Below are 16,864 nucleotides of genomic sequence, written 5' to 3' on the forward strand. Positions count from 1 at the left end.
ACGCCGTGATTTATTCCAGCAGTCTTCTGGAACCTGAAACACACACTTGAGGCCAAAATGATTCATAACACGGAGTTCAAGAAATTTTAAGGGTAATCGTTGCACGGATATGCTTTTCAAATGACAAAAAAAAAAAAAAAAAATCGTACAATTTGACTGAAACGCTCCACTGATCCCCTTCGCCGCCGACCCCCCTCAACCCCGACCTCGCCTTCGGCGCAAAGAGCTCGCTAATGCGCGTAAGTGGCTGTGGAGATTACGTCCGCGGGAGAATGAATGAAGTCTGGATAAAGAATGGAGCCGTTGTGTCCCGCTGTGACAACAACACCGCCGGTACGACACGAGGATTACAAGCGCGTAATAATGGGCTGAGCGCCGTGTGATGGGGAGTCATTAGCGCGGCTCAAGCAACCGCGTCCGGCGCTAACCACGCGGGCACCGCTTCTGAGCCGCATCTGCGCAGCCAAACGACTCGCTAAACAACGAGCCGACCAAACTAATTGCCCAAGACATGCACAACACACAAAAACAACCAACAAAACAAAACAAAGACCCACCCTAAGTCACAACCCAACCAAGTAACCGTAACCCTAACCCTACCCAACCGACCGACCGACTGAGTTATAAATCAACCAAAGTACCACCTTAATTTCCGGCCTATAAGACGCAACTTTTTTCACATGCTTTCAACCCTGCGGCTCATGCGGTGATGCGGCTAATTTGCGCATTTTTTTTTTTCTAACGGCCGCAAGGGGGCACTCGAGCGGAAAAGGTAAGAGTGAGACCGGTGGAATATATATGCCAAGGAAGTGACTTTTACCGGTATGTTTTTTTTTTTTTTAACCAGCCCTGTTAGCGCTGCGCTAGCGTATTGGTGTTGTGTTACTGCCACGTGTCAGTGATTTAGGTATGTTTTTTTTTTTTTTAACCAGCCCTGTTAGCGCTGCGCTAGCGTATTGGTGTTGTGTTACTGCCACGTGTCAGTGATTTAGGTATGTTTTTTTTTTTTAACCAGCCACGTTAGTGCTGTGCTAGCGTGTTGGTGCTGTGTTAGTGCCGTGTCTCAGTGATTTTTACCAGTATGTTTTTTTTGTTGTTTTTTTTTTTTTTTTAACAGCCCTGTTTGTGCTACCGTCTTGTTGCTATATTAAGCTAAGCTAAGGTATTAAAACTTTGAAAACTCTGTGTACGCTTTTGGTTTGTAAATTTGTCATGTATATTTTTTTTAAACAGCCCTGTTAGCACGGCGCTTGAATTAGCGCGGTGGCGCTAGCGTTAGCCCGGCGGCACTAGCGTTAAACTCTCTGTGTATCATCTTTCTTTGTAAATATCTTACGTTTCAGTGTGGATTTCAATGTGGAAATTTGTGGCTTTTACACAGGTGTGGCCTATGTATGTACCAAATGGTATTTCCTTTACAAACGTACAGGGTGAGGCTTATAATCAGGTGCGGTCTGTAGGCCGGAAATTACGATAAGTATCTAACAAAACAACCAACCAAGAAGCTACCCAATCAGTCAACCAATCAGCCACGTTCACGCCAAGATCGAGAACCAGTACCCTGAAATTGACAAGGTGGACTTCTACAGGTGAGCTCACCCCCCTCCGGGCTAAGCACAAACGTGCATTCCCTGTCTTTTATCCTTGGGTGCAATATCCCTTCAAATATCTCTCTTACCTTGAACCAAAATACCAAAATAATGAATAACCAACCAAGTAACTACCCCACCATGTAACAAAACGTAACTACCAAACACAACAAGGATCCAACCAACCAAACGAACTACCAATGGACCAGGCAACAAACCCGCCAAGTAACAACCCGACATGTGACCATCTGACCACCTAACCAACCAACCAACCAACAACCAACCAACCAAGCAAGTAAGCAAGCACCAACCAACTAAGTAGCGGTCCAAATATTTTTTTTTTTTTTACACTGTTAAGATTGCGGCGGCACAGTGGATCAGCCGGTAAACCGTTGGCCTCACAGTTCTGAGGTCCTGGGTTCAATACCGAACCCGCCTGTGTGGCGTTTGCATGTTCTCCCCGTGCCTGCGTGGTTTTTCTCCGGGCACTCCGGTTCCCTCCCGCATCCCGAAAACATGCAACATCAATTGGACGCTCTAAATTGCCCTAAGGTGTGATTGTGAGTGTGACCGTTTGTCTCGATATTCCCTGCGATTGGCTGGCAACCATTTCAGGGCGTACCCCGCCTCCTGCCAGTTGACAGCTGGGATAGGCTCCGGCACTCCTCGTGACCCTTGTGAGGATAAGCGGCTAAGAAAATGGATGCATGTTAAGATTGCCTTTCTGTATTGTTTGGCTCTGATGAATCACACGCGTTTCCTAACTTACGTGACATCCATTTTGGCTCAGATGACTCAATAACATTTCTTTACATTTAAAAGTAAAAAAAAAAAAGTTCTCTATGCTTGACTGTAATTATGGAAGATTAAAATTTACTTCTTTCATTGCATTGGAGTACTTTTTGTTTTGGTTTTTTTCTCAATATTATCCTTAGCTCTCTTGTTTGTTTGGTGAGGTTTCACAGACCTTCCAGCAAGGCTTCCCTCTGTCCATTTTGGCTCGGAGTTCCAAACCTGGTTCCGTGCACCCCCCCCCACCCCCGAAATCCCGCACTCTGATTGAAATTTGGACTTTCGCAATGATTGTAACGGTTCACCCGAAAACCAAAGCAACGCGAGGCCACATGGGACAGGAATTCTATCAATTGTATGAAAAAAAAAAAAAAAAGTTAGGTCGCCGGATCCGGCGCCATAAGAGTTGTGGTCTCTGCGGACCCATCGGCGTAAACCCACCCCCACATCTCTCACTCTGCTCTCACATTCCCCCCGCCGTGTGGATTCCACATCAGCAGCTGGCACTGAGGCGACGGACGAGGGCGAAGGCGGGGCGGATTTCGGGGGCGGCCGGGGAGGTTCGCACATGTCAGCTATGCTGCGCCACAACAATGACAGACGGCTTCTAATTCTGTCAGCCGAGTCTTATATTTGACTTGAGGTTCGGTCTCTACGGGAACACATCAGGACCGCGGCGGGGCGGGCTGAGCGACAAACAAACCCAAACAAGAAGCTCGCCACGGACAAAAGTCACGGGATGGGGCTCTTAATCGTTTAATGTATTAATCGAGATCTTGCAGTCCTTACACGGTTGACATTATAAGAGCGCGCGAGAGTAATTTGCGTTGTGTAAGGTTTGCAAAACACAACGTGTGGCGACGATGTCGTCGCCAAGCCGAAACCACATGCTAACGACACAGAATTACCGATGCTAAGTCGAGGCCTGCTAGGCTATTTTTGTTCAAGCGTGTCTCGAACCGGTGAGAATGAGAGAGGGTCCTCGCGTCATCTCACACGGAAACATTCAGGATATGAGAGGGAAAAACTGAAAGGAAGGAGAAAAGTCCTGGAACACAATCAAGTGATCCGATCAGTTTACCTTAAGCTAGCAGCGGGCGAGGCTTTAACGTGTAGCAGCAAAATGGCAGCAAACTTTAAAACGGAGGCTGAGTTGCCCTCGTTAAGTGCGAGCGTAAAAAGCAAACGTTGGCCTTTGGGACCTCCGCAGCTGCCGTCCAAATGTCCATCACCCTTTCCGCTAATATCTATCATTGCCGATTGATTTTCAAGGCCGCGGTGCGGGATCGCCAATGATTTTGAGGGACTTTTGCCTCGCAGTCAGCGTGTCTGCCCACAGAAAAGGTTTTTATCCGACCCAGTGGGTGGGACTGACCAGAACGGCGCCACCTCCGCCAACATTTGACCCAGGAAAAACCCGGTACCGAGTCGGCCGGCGCGAAAGGGGCTTTCCCCGCTCATTCGGCCTCCTGTTTTGTTTTCTCCCGCTGCGATGCATCCTTCCTGCCTTCCGCCGTCACTTCCTGCCCGCCTTCCAGCGAGGAGGAGGAAATGCCTCGCGACCATCGCTCGGGCTCTAATCTCATCTACGGGCCCCTCGTGTTTACTTTGAGCCCCGTGCCTGCGTGGCGCCCGCCGCCAAATGCCGCTTTCTTGTGGCCAGAAAAACCATCAGCGGCGTGATCTCGGCAGCTTCCGCCCCGGCGCTCGGCGTCTGCTGATCTGCGTGTGCGGGCGCAGTTGCCGTTTGCGCTGCTCCGTTTTTCTATTTTTCCAATCCTAACGCCAATTAAACTAAGTTGTAGTCATACAGCACTTTTCACCGAAAAAAAAAACAAAACAATCATCCAGTTATAAAATACTGAATAATGATCATTATTGACATTTATATAAGAAAAGGCAATCAATCAATCATTTTCATTGCAACTGAATTCAGTATTGACCCATCATGGCGAGCCGGTGCCTCCTGGACCAAGCAGAAACGGGCCTACTTCCCAAAAAAACATTGGCGAGCGTTTGACTGATACATTTAGCGACCTTGCAAATTTCCTCTAACTGAAAATGTCCCCCCCCCCCCTTAAAAATTTTTTTAAAAAATTAAATAAAAGAATAACTAGGGTCCGGAAGCGTGCTCGCATTGTTTTGACTGGAAGACCACGCCAATACTTATATATCCTCTTTCTATCAATCTATCCATTTTCTTTACCGCTTATCCTCACAAGGGTTGCAGGGAGTGCTGGAGCCTATCCCAGCAGTCAACGGGCAGGAGGCGGGACACACCCTGATCTGGTTGCCAGCCAATCGCAGGGCACAGAGAGACAAACAGCCGCACTAACAATCACACCGATGGGCAATTTAGAGTGTCCAATTAATCCATCCATCCATTTTCTTCGCCGCTTAGCCTCACAAGGGTTATGGGGAATGCTGGAGCCTATCCCAGCTGTCAACAGGCAGGAGACGGGGTACACGTTGAACTGGTTGCCAGCCAATCGCAGGGCACATGCAGACAAACGACCAATCGCACTCCCAATCACACTTAGGGGCAATTTAGAGTGTCTAATTAATGCATCCATCCATTTTCTTTGCTGCTTATCCTCACGAGCGTCTTGGGAGTGCTGGAGCCTATCCCAGCTGTCAACGGGCAGGAGGGCGGGGGACACACCCTGAACTGTTTGCCAGCCAATCGCAGGGCACATAGAGACAAACAGTCACACCCACAATCACACCTATGGGCAATTTAGAGTGTCTAATTTAATGTTGCATGTTTTTGGGATGTGGGAGGAAACCGGAGTGCCCGGAGGAAACCCACGCAGGCACGGGGAGAACATCCAAACTCCACACAGGCGGGTCCGGGATTGAACCGGGGACCTCAGAACTGGGAGGCCAATGCTTTCCAGCTGAGGCACCATGCCGCCCTATACTGTAAGTATCTTTTTTTTTTTTTCCAAATGATATGACATGAAGAATAATTGCAGAGACGTCGTGTATACGGCCCGTGATTTCATGGCGCAGTAGGAGGCAGAAAGTACGTCGGGGACGTGACTGACCTCGGGCCGCGCCGCTCATCGAGATGAACTCCAGCAGCAGCAGCAGCAAGCGCGCTGACGTCATCACGCCAGATTTTGACATCTTCATCCTGACAAGAAAAAAATTCAAAAACGTCGGCTCTTGTTTATTGTCGTCACGTCGTGCTTCTTGTCAGCTACTTTCAACTTGAAAGGTGCTTTTGAATCACTCACGCAATCTTTTACTCCTTCCCAAACTTGTTGCCAAAGCATCAGTGGAAACTTTTTCAATCTGATATTGTGACTTTTTTCTTCTCGGAACGCTTGTAAAATTACTTTTGATCATAATAGCGTAAGCTCTGTCTCATAGTATTACGATATTGTTTTCATCTCATAGTATTCTGTTTTTACTTTTTATTTAGTTTTCTCTCAGTACTATAACTGCATTCTCGTAGCATCACAACTTCTTCCTCATTATATTCCAACTTTATTCCAGTAATATTGTTTTTTTTTCATCATGGTATCCCATCTCTATTGTCATAACCTGACTTTTTATTGTTTCTATTTTATTGTAGAGTTACATTAATTTGAATTGCAATTTTTTGTACTTCATTTACATTTTTATGCCAACTTTCTTCTCATAAAATGACTTTTCTTGTCATTTTAACCATTTTTTTCCTCTGATACTCACATGAGAGCCGACTTTTTATTGTAATATTCTTTTCCAAGGTAAAAGTGAAGCTTTCCGCTCATATTATGACTTTCCCCCTCATTTTATGACCACATTTTCCGCTTATGATGACCACATTCTTGTAGTATTACTTTTCCTCATATATATACTGCAAGTCCCCCTACCTCCCCCCCCCCCACTCCCCAAAATTTCCACTTTTTGCCATTTCAGCACTGCGCTCGCACTCTTTGGTGGACAAAGAAGGGTGAAAAGAAGCGAATAGAAAGGTCAAAGGGCACCACGTCTCCTGTCATCCCCGGAGCTTCTCCAACAAATCCCACGCGTTCCAGGCGATGGCTGGTAAATAAACTCGCCAAAACTGGACGGAGGTGTCCGCCGACTACAACGTTGATTTACTTTTATGACATCCACCTGTCCCGTACAGACGAGTCTCGTTTCGGCTTCTATTCGGGCTCACTGGACAGCGTCGCAACTTTCATTTACCGTAATTTCCGACCAATAAACCGCGTCTTTTTTTTTTTTTTTCCCCACACGTTTTTAACCCTGTGGTTTATGTGGTGATGTGGCTAATTTGTGCATTCCTCCCAACGGCCGCAAGGGGGCACTCGATCGGAAATGGTAGGAAAGAGTGAGACCAGTGGAATATATGTGCCGAGGAAGTGACTTTTACCGGTAAGTTCTGTTAGCGCCACGCTATTGTTAGCGTGTTTCTGCCAAATCTCAGTAATTTTTAATCGGTATGTTTTTTTTTAACCGACCCTGTTAGCGCCGTGCTAGCATTAGTGTGTTGGTGCTGTGTTGCTGCCACATCTCAGTAATTTTTATCGGTATGTTTTTTTTTTTAACCGACCCTGTTAGCGCCGTGCTAGCATTAGTGTGTTGGTGCTGTGTTGCTGCCACATCTCAGTAATTTTTATCGGTATGTTTTTTTTTTTTTTTAACCGACCCTGCTAGCGCCGTGCTAGCATTAGCGTATTGCTGCTGTGTTACTGCCGCCTCTCAGTGATTTAGTTTTTTTTTTTTTTTTTTTTTTTTTTTTAAACCAGCCCTGTTGGTGCTATGCTACCTTGTTGCTACGGCTGGTTTTTTTTAACCTGTATGTTTTTTTTAAACCAGGTTTGTTCGTGCTACCGTGTTGTTCCCATGTTAAGCTAAGGTATTAAAACTTTGAAAACGCTTTCTGTGTACAGTCTTTCTTTGTAAATATCTCGTGTTTTAATGTGGGCACTTGTGGATTTTACACGGGTGCGGCTTATGTATGTACCAAATGGTATTTCCTTTACAAATATACTGGGTGAGGCTTATAATAAGGTGCGCTCCGTAGGCCGGAAACTACAGCAATCCCATGTAAAAAGTCTGGAAGAGCCTCTTGTGTTATTTATTCTTCCTGACGTCACCTTTTCAGGAGAGCCACTAAATATTACCAATTCTCGGTAAGGAGACAGCGTCAATTTTTTTCTTCTTCTTAGTTTCAATGTCACAACTTTGCTTATTTTGTCATTGAATAACAAAGCAGAGCTTGAACATGAGTTTGTGAGGAAATAAGCAAACTGTGTGGCTAATATGTGCTATAATGTGATGTGATAGTATAAAAATTTTGTTTATTAGAAGGTACATTTTTTGTCGAGTCTACAATATGTAGCACATACATTTTTTGTCAAGTGTATGATATGTAGCTCATACAGATGATTGAAATTATGCTCTTAAAGGGCCCACTGTGCAACACAAAAAAAAAAAAAACCTACCCCAAAACATTTTTAACTATGTAGAAATAATAATCATCAGCATAAAGAAGCTAAATAAAGCTATGGTGTACATAGTATTAAAAAGCATAAATTAAAATAAGTGTGATGGAGGTTTTTTTTTTTTTTTAAGTGTATGACTTGCAGGGATTAATGATGTCCACCTGTCCAACATAGGAGCATCTTTTTACTTCATAGCTTACTATTTAATAAGTATTAAGTCATTACATGTGTTGTCTTATCAAATACTGTTTTGATATTACAAAATTTGATGGCGAAATCCGCTACATCGGTCAGAAAGTCCTAGAAAAAGTCAACTTCGAGCCTCTTGTGTAACAAATATAATTAATAAACGTTTAAAGAAATCTTGTTTCTTGCAAAATACAAATCTTTACATTTGCTCAACCACTGCGTCAATTTCTGAAGAACCGAAACTACTTGATGGCTAAATGGAGATTGCAATCAGCACTTAAAAACGGTCCACCTGCTAAAAAAAAAAAAAAAAAAAACCACACACGTGTAAAGAGTTTTTACACGCGCGCAAATAATATTCAGACATAACGCGTGCAATCGTGGATAAAGTATAATATCAATGACTTACAGTTTCAACAATATTTCCACCAGCCAGCAGATGATTTAAAAAAAAAAAAAAAAATCTTCCCCCTCGCCCCCCCCAAAAAAAATGAAAGAATATTCACATCAATGGTTTAAATCCGGCAGTCTGATGAGCCTTTTTCCAGGAATTATTTCGATCCGGATTCGAACCAAACTGGGATGTTAATGGCTCCAAATACTAATTGGAAGGGCTCGTCCCATTTGAAAAGCGCCGCGGGTGCAGCAGCAGCAGCAGCAAAGTCCGCTCGGGCGTCCTCCAACTTTGAGCCGCAGGCAGCAAAACAAAAGCGGCTGCGCTGCGCCTCACTGTCCCCGCCCCCTCGGGGGGCAACTTTCAGCCAATCACAGGCGAGGCCAATCAGCGTGCTGGCCATTCGCAGCGCGGGCGCGTCCGGGACACATTTGGAGCGGGGACGGGGCGTTCAAATATTATTATTATTATATTATTAAGAGAAAACCCTGGCACAAATATATTAGGGTTTGGATTTTTAGTCATTTTGCATGAGTTTTATTGCGTGCTCATGGTAATTAAAATGTACTGTCGATTTTGCTTAACAACAGGAGCTAGAAATTACATAATCTTACTGTATATCGAAGTTAAATAATCATAAAATAGATGACTGTTATAAATTGTTCACGATGCATTAATTTGACATTTTTGAACGTCGCTGGTTGTTTTCAAACCTTCGCGAACGGACTTGGCAAACAATGCTGCCATCTGTCGGCTACAAAGTGTTACTACACACGCAGAACCAGTTCATTCCAAGGAAAATTCTCCTAAAAATGATGGTTGTGGTTATAATTTGGGGAAATGAAAATGTCCTTTTCCTCACAAAGTTACGATTTCAATTAATACCCCACCACCCCCCACGCTCTTCACTAATAGAAAAAGCAAACGGAAACGGTTTATGTTTGGCCCTGGAAGGATTATTCCTTAATTTCGCTTTATGGTTCAAAACAGGAAGGAGGGTGACAATTTAATAATAAATCATAAATATTTCAATTTTTTATAAATAAATAATAATATTTAATTAGTTAATATACCCTGTCAGTCCGACTATAAATACTTGGAGATACAACCAAGAGTAGAAAACCATCAGTTTGCATTTAAATTTGTTTTTTATTGGTAAAAAGAGACCAATGATATAAAGTACGCGGTGACTTGAAAACATCTCTGCACACAAAATAGTTTCCTGGACTCGAAACATGTCGACAAGCAACATTGGCCCATGTTTTTGTCATCAAAACACATGCCCATCACTTCAACCAAGTTGAATGGAACAAATACACCACACTTCCATGTGTTGTCAGATTAGACAAACATTTATTTTTATTTTTTTGTGACAGAAGAAGCTTGTGGTTTTTTTTTTTTTTAGCCTAGCAAAAGACACGATGGACATGTATGAGGGCAGCAGAACAATGGTGAGGTGTGCAGTAGGCGGAACAGAAGAATTTAAGGTGGAGGTGGGATTGCATCAGGGATCCGCTCTGAGCCCCTTCCTGTTCAATGTGGTAATGGATGGGTTGACAGATGAGGTTCGACAGGAATCCCCTTGGACCACGATGTTCGCAGATGATATTGTGTGATTTTGTAAAGCTGTGGGACATGGATAAAGGGGGCGGATCTTAAGATCGCCATCGGAAAGGTCCATTGGTCGATTGGAAGACGAGGTGCCAAAAACACATAATTATCGGTTGGTCGATTAAAGAGTTCAACGTTGATGGGTGGAGTGGAGGAAAGACCACCGAGACTAATTCCGAATATTGTGGGTGGGCTCGTTTAGCCGTTTGTAGAAAACGGTCCAAAAACCTGCCAAAAGTCTGCCAGAGAAAAATTTCTTGTGTTGTCACAGACTCGTCCATTAAAGCTGATTCTGAAAAGCTTCCACGCGGTCTACCTAATGAAGCGGCCCATCGCCGTCGACATCTTGAGGGATCCTGGGACGTCCGTCGGTGCAGTCGCACTCCTCTTTGCGCCGCGCCCCCCCGGCGAGGCAGCCGGGGCAGCAGGCGGTGCGCCCCTCCGAGCGGCAGGCGGGGCAGGAGAGCACCAGCTGGCAGCAGAAGCGCGTGGTGCAAAGCCGGTAGCGGTCCCAGGGGGCTCCGCAGTACCTGCAAACTAAAAACGGGGGTCGTCGGGGGGCGGGCGAGGCGACAGAGGGGCGCGGGGGGGGGGGGGGGGCACACCTCACCTCCGATGACGTCATCGTTGGCGGAGATGGCGTAGCGTTCGTCGAAGACGAAGAGCTTCCCGCGGTAGAAGCCGTCAGGGAAGCGTTCCAGGTACTTGTGGATTCCGCCTTTCAGCTGGTAAACTTCTTTGCACACGTTCTACAAGCACAGCGGAAAAGAAATATTTGAAACACCGCCGGGGGATCTGCGAAATACCCACGTATCCATTTTCGTAGCCGCTTATCCTCACAAGGGTCGTGGGGAGTCCTTGAGCCTACCTGGGAAATACCATTGTTGTTCATTTTATCTTCGATACCCCGGAATAAATCTGAGCCCCTTCCCACTTGAATGGTATAAATTAAGAAACTAGATTGAGATGAATTAACTTGAATTTTATCCACATTTTGATTAGATTGAAATAAAAAATATAAAACAAAACAATCAAACGCAAAATACATTTGGATGAATAAATAAATGAATCTGACTTACATACAACAAATAACCTTGTTTGATGATATTTTAAGTGTCAAAACATGCTAAATCGATTAAAAATTTGCACTAAATGAAAATGAGGATGTTAATTTTTAGCATAAAATCACAATTACAATACATGTAAAAAGTTTAATTCCCATTCAATACATTTATTAAAATATTTGTTTTGCATTTAAAATATGATCTGAATCATTCTGAGCGTACATGCCAATGCTGCAGGTCGTGACATTCCATATTTATTAGTAAAAATAAAATAACATTTGAAAAAAACTCACTTTGGAGCGGAGGTAAGCTGACCCTCGCTCGCAGCGGATCCCCCCGGTGCAGTACATGAGCACCTTCTTGTCTCGGAAGAGCTCCACGTTCCTGTCCACGTAGTCCGGGAAGTAGCTGAATTTTCGGATGTCGGGGGCCAAGCAGTGCGAGAACTGACCCTGATGGCGGAAGAAGAATTATTGGGTTTTTTTTTAAATTTACTGCCAGTCCTCCGTGTTGATATTAGACGTCAACAGCCGTCAATGGCAGTGAACGAGTGAAATCAAAGACGTGCAAGCGGCCCGATCGGTAAACACGCGTTGCTACGTACGATTTTACTCTCGTAAAAATTGCGGCAGTCCAGCAGGACGGTGTCGCTGCGCGACGGATCCGCTTCGGCCGCCAGGGCCTCCACCTCTTTGTGAAATTCCTCAGGCTCCAGATGAACTCCTGAGCAGCCGAGCAAGGCACAAGACACGAAAAAAGAAAAGAAAAAGAAAAAATACAAGACGGTACAATTATTCGTGAATCCTTTTCCAACTAAAGGAATTTCCGGCCTATAAGCCGCGACGTTTTTCACACGCTTTCAACCCTGCAGGCTTATGCGGTGATGCGGCTAATTTGTGCGTTTTTTTCTAACGGCCGCAAGGGGGCACTCGAGCAGAAAAGGTAAGAGTGAGACCGGTGGAATATATGTGCCGAGGAAGTGACTTTTACCGATATGTTTTTTTTTTTAACGGGCCCTGTTAGCGCTGCGCTAGTGTTACCGCTGTGCCAGCGTGTTGCTGCTGTGTTACTGCCGTGTCTCAGTGATTTTTACCGGCCGAATACACAGTCAAGTACTCAACCTCTTTTACTTTAATAACATAAAGATAATGTGGCTCGGCTGAAAGAGGCGGAGACTGACAAAGACGTTGCTTGGATGGCAGCGTTTGTCGCGCCAGAAGCTGCATGTACCTTTCGGCATTCGCGGTGCCTTCACAGTTACGCACGCCATGGCCAATAACACACTCATCCAGATTGTAATCAGCGGAAAATTAAAAAGGTGCAACGTAGGGTCAACAGATACATCACCGGTTGTCATGGCAACCGGTCATCCCATCAATAGTACCTGCTAGCCGGTAAGAGAGCACGTCAGGGTCCAAACCCATGGGGACGATTTCCTTGAAGACGCCCACCTTCAGCTCCGGAAAACACTCGGGACCGCCGTCGCTTGTCTGATAATCCACAAAGTCAAAAAATATAAACAAACACGGGCTGGACTATGAGCCAAAGAAGAAGTTGTTCAATTGAAGTCTAATATTGCAACACAAAGCAATTTTAATGCAATTTAGGGTCTTAAAGTCTACTTAAAAGTCCACAATAACAGCACAACCTTTTTTCTCTTTTTAAACAAATGTAATTTCTATGGCATTGACAGGTAGACATGATAGTTATGATTGACTGCAATTATGGTTTGGTTATGGCGATTGGCTTTAAACGAGTTCAGGGTGTACCCCGCCTCCTGCCCGTTGACAATCATGAGGATAAGCGGCAAAGAAAATGGATGGATGGATGCAATTATGGCAACGAGGCTGTCCTTGAAATGATCTCTCTCTTGTATGCGATCCCCGGGCTCAATAACTTTGAAAAACTCTGCTTTAACGAAATTAAATTAATCTCAATTTAGAGTTGTGCCGCGACAGGGAACGTGTTCTTAAAAGCGTGTTTTTTTTTTTTTTTTTTTTTTTTAGCTTAATACTTTACCTTGAAATCGTCTTTGTCCATGCGGAAAAGGGGATGCGAGCACACGGCATCCACGTAGAGCTCAGCGGCGATGCGAGTGCCGCCCACGGTTCCGTTGATGCCCTCTGTGGCCACCCTCACCTGAAGGGCAACGTTCCATTTCGCAACTTTGACATTTCGCCACTACTCCCAAACCAAGTGGCGATGAGTGATTGCTTAGGACCCCCCCCACCCCCCCCCGATGTGACGCAGACAGCGAGAAATGTTTTGGCCTATAAACGATGGCACAGTACTGCAAGGACGCTGCAACACCACCGTGGCGTTACTGCAATTTAGATGAAGCAAGCTCGCAACACATTTTATGCCAAAATGCAAGAAATTCCAAAGATACATTTTTTTTTATCCCTCTGTAACACAGGTGTCAAACTCAAGGTTCGGGGGCCAGATCTGGCCCGCCACATGATTTTATGTGGCCCGCCAAGCCAAATCTTGAATGTCGATTTCCATGACTCTAGTAAAAATCTGTGCCAAAATTTCAAATGATCACATATCATAAATGACACAGTAGAGATTTTTGTGTTACCAAACGTGAATAGTTGAAAATAAACGCGTAACCCTCTATTTCTGATTCCAAAACTAGTTCATAAATTCCATCCATCCATCCGTTTTCTTCACCGCTTATCCTCACAAGGGTGGCGGGGAGCACTGGAGCCTATCCCAGCTGTCAACGGGCAGGAGGCGGGGTACCCTGAACTGGTTGCCAGCCAATCGCAGCGCACATCGAGACAAACAGCCGCACTCACAATCACACCTAGGGGCAATTTAGAGTGTCCGATTAATGCTGCATGTTTTTGGAATGTGGGAGGGAACCGGAGTGCCCGGAGAAAACCCACACAGGCACGGGGAGAACATGCAAACCCCACACAGCCGGGTCTGGGATTGAACCCGGGACATCGTGCCCCCCTAGTTCATAAATTGATGATGCAAATATGATCAGATGATTAAATATTTTTTGTTCCACAGCCATAATGCCCCTCTGAGGGAAACCGGAACCAATGTGGCCCGTGAGAAAAATGAGTTTGACGCCCGTTCTCTATAAGTCCAGAGGTAGGATCAGTATTTCTACTTCATTGTTTTTCACAAGCATCTGTACTTTTTGCCACCGGTTGCGTACCTTGCCGGTCAAGTGGAGGCGCTGGCACAAAGCTCTCTGCCAAGCGCAGACGACGTGCGGCTCATCCACGCGGCAGTAGCGATAGTACAGCAGAACTTTGCCGGGGCCTCTGAGTAGAAGAAGGAGAACGGAGTTAAACTGAAGCAAATATTACTTGTAGAGCGGCTGAAAACGTGCGTACTTCTCAAGCTGCTCGTTCGGGACGTGACTAACGTCCGGCATCCACAAGGAGACGTCCACGGACAGGCTTCCACGCGGTTCGCTGTCGTTTTTTTCTTCCTCTTCCCGCCGGCTGAGCCCGCGCTCGTATTGCGCCCGCGCCAGCCGCTGGATCTCGCCGCCGTGCGTTCTGGCCACGTGCTGGTGAACGGAGGCCTCGGCGGCGAAGGCCCGGCCGCAGCAGCGCCAAGACGGCGCGCCTCCCTCCTCGGAGCCGGCTTCTCGCTTGGACGCCACAAAGGCGGCGAAGGACTGTCAGCGAAGAGCAAACATTAGCTTGTGATGACAGCGACGAAATGCGAAGCGTTGCCATTTTGTGTGCTATGCTTTTTATTTCTAGTAAGGAATCTATCACCTAAGATGCCATAAGATGGAGAAAAAGCCCCGGCTCGTAGGAAAGTATCAATTGGTGTCAAGAAAGTATGTTTCAGTGATATATCTTAACGATGAGACTAACATCTTTGAGTGCCGGGAGGAGCTAAGTTTAGCATGGGCTGTTAATGGAAGTTCCAGAGAGTCTTCGTTGCAAATACCTCTAAATTCAAACTTATGATGATGTGTTTTTTTCCCCCAAAATCATCAGTAAATGATTATTATTTATGAGAATTTTGTAAAACGAGCTTGAAATAATGTGTCCTCGGATCGTAGTTCGTGGTATGTTTAGGGTTTCAGCTATAAATATATAGAACTTTTGGCGGCCATCTTGTTGTTTTTCTTCACCATAGATCGACTTACGACCGATTCCATCAATTATTGGACTTTAATTTTCCGGGATTTTCTTTTCACGGCTTCCCTAGTTCAATGTTAACAAGTCAAATTAACTGTTAGCTTCAGTTTAGCTTGGCTGGTCACACATGAACTACTTCTCCAAAAGCACATATCCGAAGAACTGATCTGGACCACGAACACCACAGCATTAGCTAAAAACGCTCAATAGCGGCTCGACTTCCTCCAGAAACTGAAAAGTGCAAGATCCCCCTCTGCCAACATGATCTCCCTTACCACACCCGCCTCACACGCAAGGACACCGGGATCGCGGTTAACCTCAATCAACCTTTCCACTGCTACCTTAGACTGCTGCTTTCAGGGAGGAGACTGCTGAGCCTCCAGACCAAAAATAGCAAGCTCAAAGAAAGTTTCTTCCATTAGGCAGCCACCCACCACCAAAGGCTCAAGACCATAAGTTTAGCTCATGAAGAAACCGCACTTAAGCACCGTTTTCGCTTTAGCTTTCCACCACTAAGTACATAATCCAACTGATTATTCTGCTACTCTGTTTATAAATGTCTAGAATTTAATATACTGTCCATAATATTCAACCGTGTACATTGCTGCTCATCTCAATACCACACATGAATATATCTGTGGAAATTGCAGTTCCTCTTGTTAACTTAGCCAGATTGACCATATTGTTCATAATGTTTATTGTATAATGCACAATGTACATATTTTAGACAGAGGAGTTTATTTACCTATTTTGTATTTTTAACTGTTGATTTTATTACACCACCACAGGTCTCAGAGGATTGCTGTTTCAGGTATGTTGTAGGTCATGTATGTATAACAAATCTGTTATTTCAAAGGATCTTAATATCGCTTATGACTTTTAATTGGGAAGACTATGCGAAAGTAAAACAAAAAAATATATATACGTGATTGCGGCTTGTGTTAGTACAGCTAACACACGTGCATGCAGCGTGCAGAATAGCTAATGTGCAAAAAAAATGTTATGACTAGGAAATAATCTATGACTTATTGTCAAAAGGTTCATCATTTTCTTAATTCGTTTGAAATTTCTTATTGCTACTCACCTTCCTCTTGTTTAGGTTGTAGAACCTTCTGAGCGGCGCACCGAGTTGTTTTCCATCTTTTAATTCATTATTGATCGAACTCGCGTCAACTAGATCGCAGCATGGAAACTCTGAGCAAACTGAAGCCATGTTAGTGTTTTTAGCAGCTAAAATAGATTTCTTCCGGACGTCGGCAAATAAAACACAAAGTCAAAACAAAACAAAACGAAAAAAAACTCAGTGACAAGCCGGACAGAATAAGCAGTTGCAATTTTGCTGTGTGTCTCACGTGAATGGGTCCGCAAAAGTATGTATTATTATTTTTTTTTAATTGTAGTAAAGTGTCATCCACACACAATACTATACGTAGAAACTGAAACCATTTTTTAGCTTTAAGATGTGGAAATAAATAACGAAAATAAAGCAAAAAAATTCACGTGTAGTCATAATTTTAATACTCTAAAATTTGATGAAATTAATAGTGTCTATATTTTTTCACTATTAACAAGAAAACATCTCATTAAGTAAGTGAAGAAATGTACTTTACTTTTTTCAAAATTCACCGCCAACAAACAATCTCCGGCTGGATGGGCCGGACGGAAA

General features: G+C 44.5%; 2 protein-coding genes across 5 annotated transcripts in view; both read right to left on the reverse strand.

Moving 5' to 3' along the window:
* The window catches only part of fgfrl1a (fibroblast growth factor receptor like 1a), a 53,623-nt gene extending 44,913 nt beyond the window's left edge, over nt 1-8,710 (reverse strand). The window contains exons 1-2 of one of the 2 annotated variants that reach the window (XM_061835089.1): nt 8,518-8,710; nt 5,429-5,517 (exon numbers count right to left, since the gene is read on the reverse strand). In XM_061835089.1, coding sequence (XP_061691073.1) covers nt 5,429-5,517; nt 8,518-8,519 — 91 coding nt within the window. In that variant the 5' untranslated portion in view covers nt 8,520-8,710. Of the gene's footprint in view, nt 1-5,428; nt 5,518-8,420 lie in introns of both variants that reach the window. The other variant, XM_061835091.1, reaches the window with a different exon arrangement.
* A 985-nt stretch (nt 8,711-9,695) lies between these two features.
* LOC133508376 (thiosulfate sulfurtransferase/rhodanese-like domain-containing protein 2) lies at nt 9,696-16,827 on the reverse strand. Of its 3 annotated transcripts, none has more exons than XM_061834313.1 (10): nt 16,283-16,824; nt 14,434-14,723; nt 14,253-14,361; nt 13,100-13,219; nt 12,465-12,570; nt 11,685-11,803; nt 11,374-11,532; nt 10,622-10,765; nt 10,333-10,553; nt 9,698-10,255 (listed from the first exon to the last, which is right to left on the reverse strand). In XM_061834313.1, exons 1-10 carry the CDS (start codon nt 16,409-16,411, stop codon nt 10,186-10,188), a joined length of 1,467 nt encoding a protein of 488 aa, XP_061690297.1. In that variant the 5' UTR covers nt 16,412-16,824; the 3' UTR covers nt 9,698-10,185. The 3 variants fall into 3 exon arrangements, with proteins under 3 accessions (XP_061690299.1, XP_061690297.1, XP_061690298.1); XM_061834314.1 differs by having other exon boundaries at nt 9,699-10,255; nt 10,627-10,765; nt 16,283-16,813; XM_061834315.1 differs by lacking the exon at nt 13,100-13,219 and having other exon boundaries at nt 9,696-10,255; nt 16,283-16,827.
* Nucleotides 16,828-16,864: the final 37 nt, after the last annotated feature.

This window comes from Syngnathoides biaculeatus, chromosome 11 (genome assembly GCF_019802595.1).
Source record: "Syngnathoides biaculeatus isolate LvHL_M chromosome 11, ASM1980259v1, whole genome shotgun sequence".
NCBI classification, from domain to species: Eukaryota; Metazoa; Chordata; class Actinopteri; order Syngnathiformes; family Syngnathidae; genus Syngnathoides; species Syngnathoides biaculeatus.

Bases quoted from the DNA above. Each gene is read 5' to 3' on its own strand.
- LOC133508376 (XM_061834313.1), bottom strand. From the start codon at position 16,411: ATGGCTTCAGTTTGCTCAGAGTTTCCATGCTGCGATCTAGTTGACGCG. The intron at 11,533-11,684 runs GTACGTAGCAAC...TTCCGCCATCAG, and splicing joins ATTTTTACGAGAGTAAAATC to GGTCAGTTCTCGCACTGCTT. The intron at 10,256-10,332 runs GTAGACCGCGTG...TTTCTCTGGCAG, and splicing joins GCGATGGGCCGCTTCATTAG to ACTTTTGGCAGGTTTTTGGA.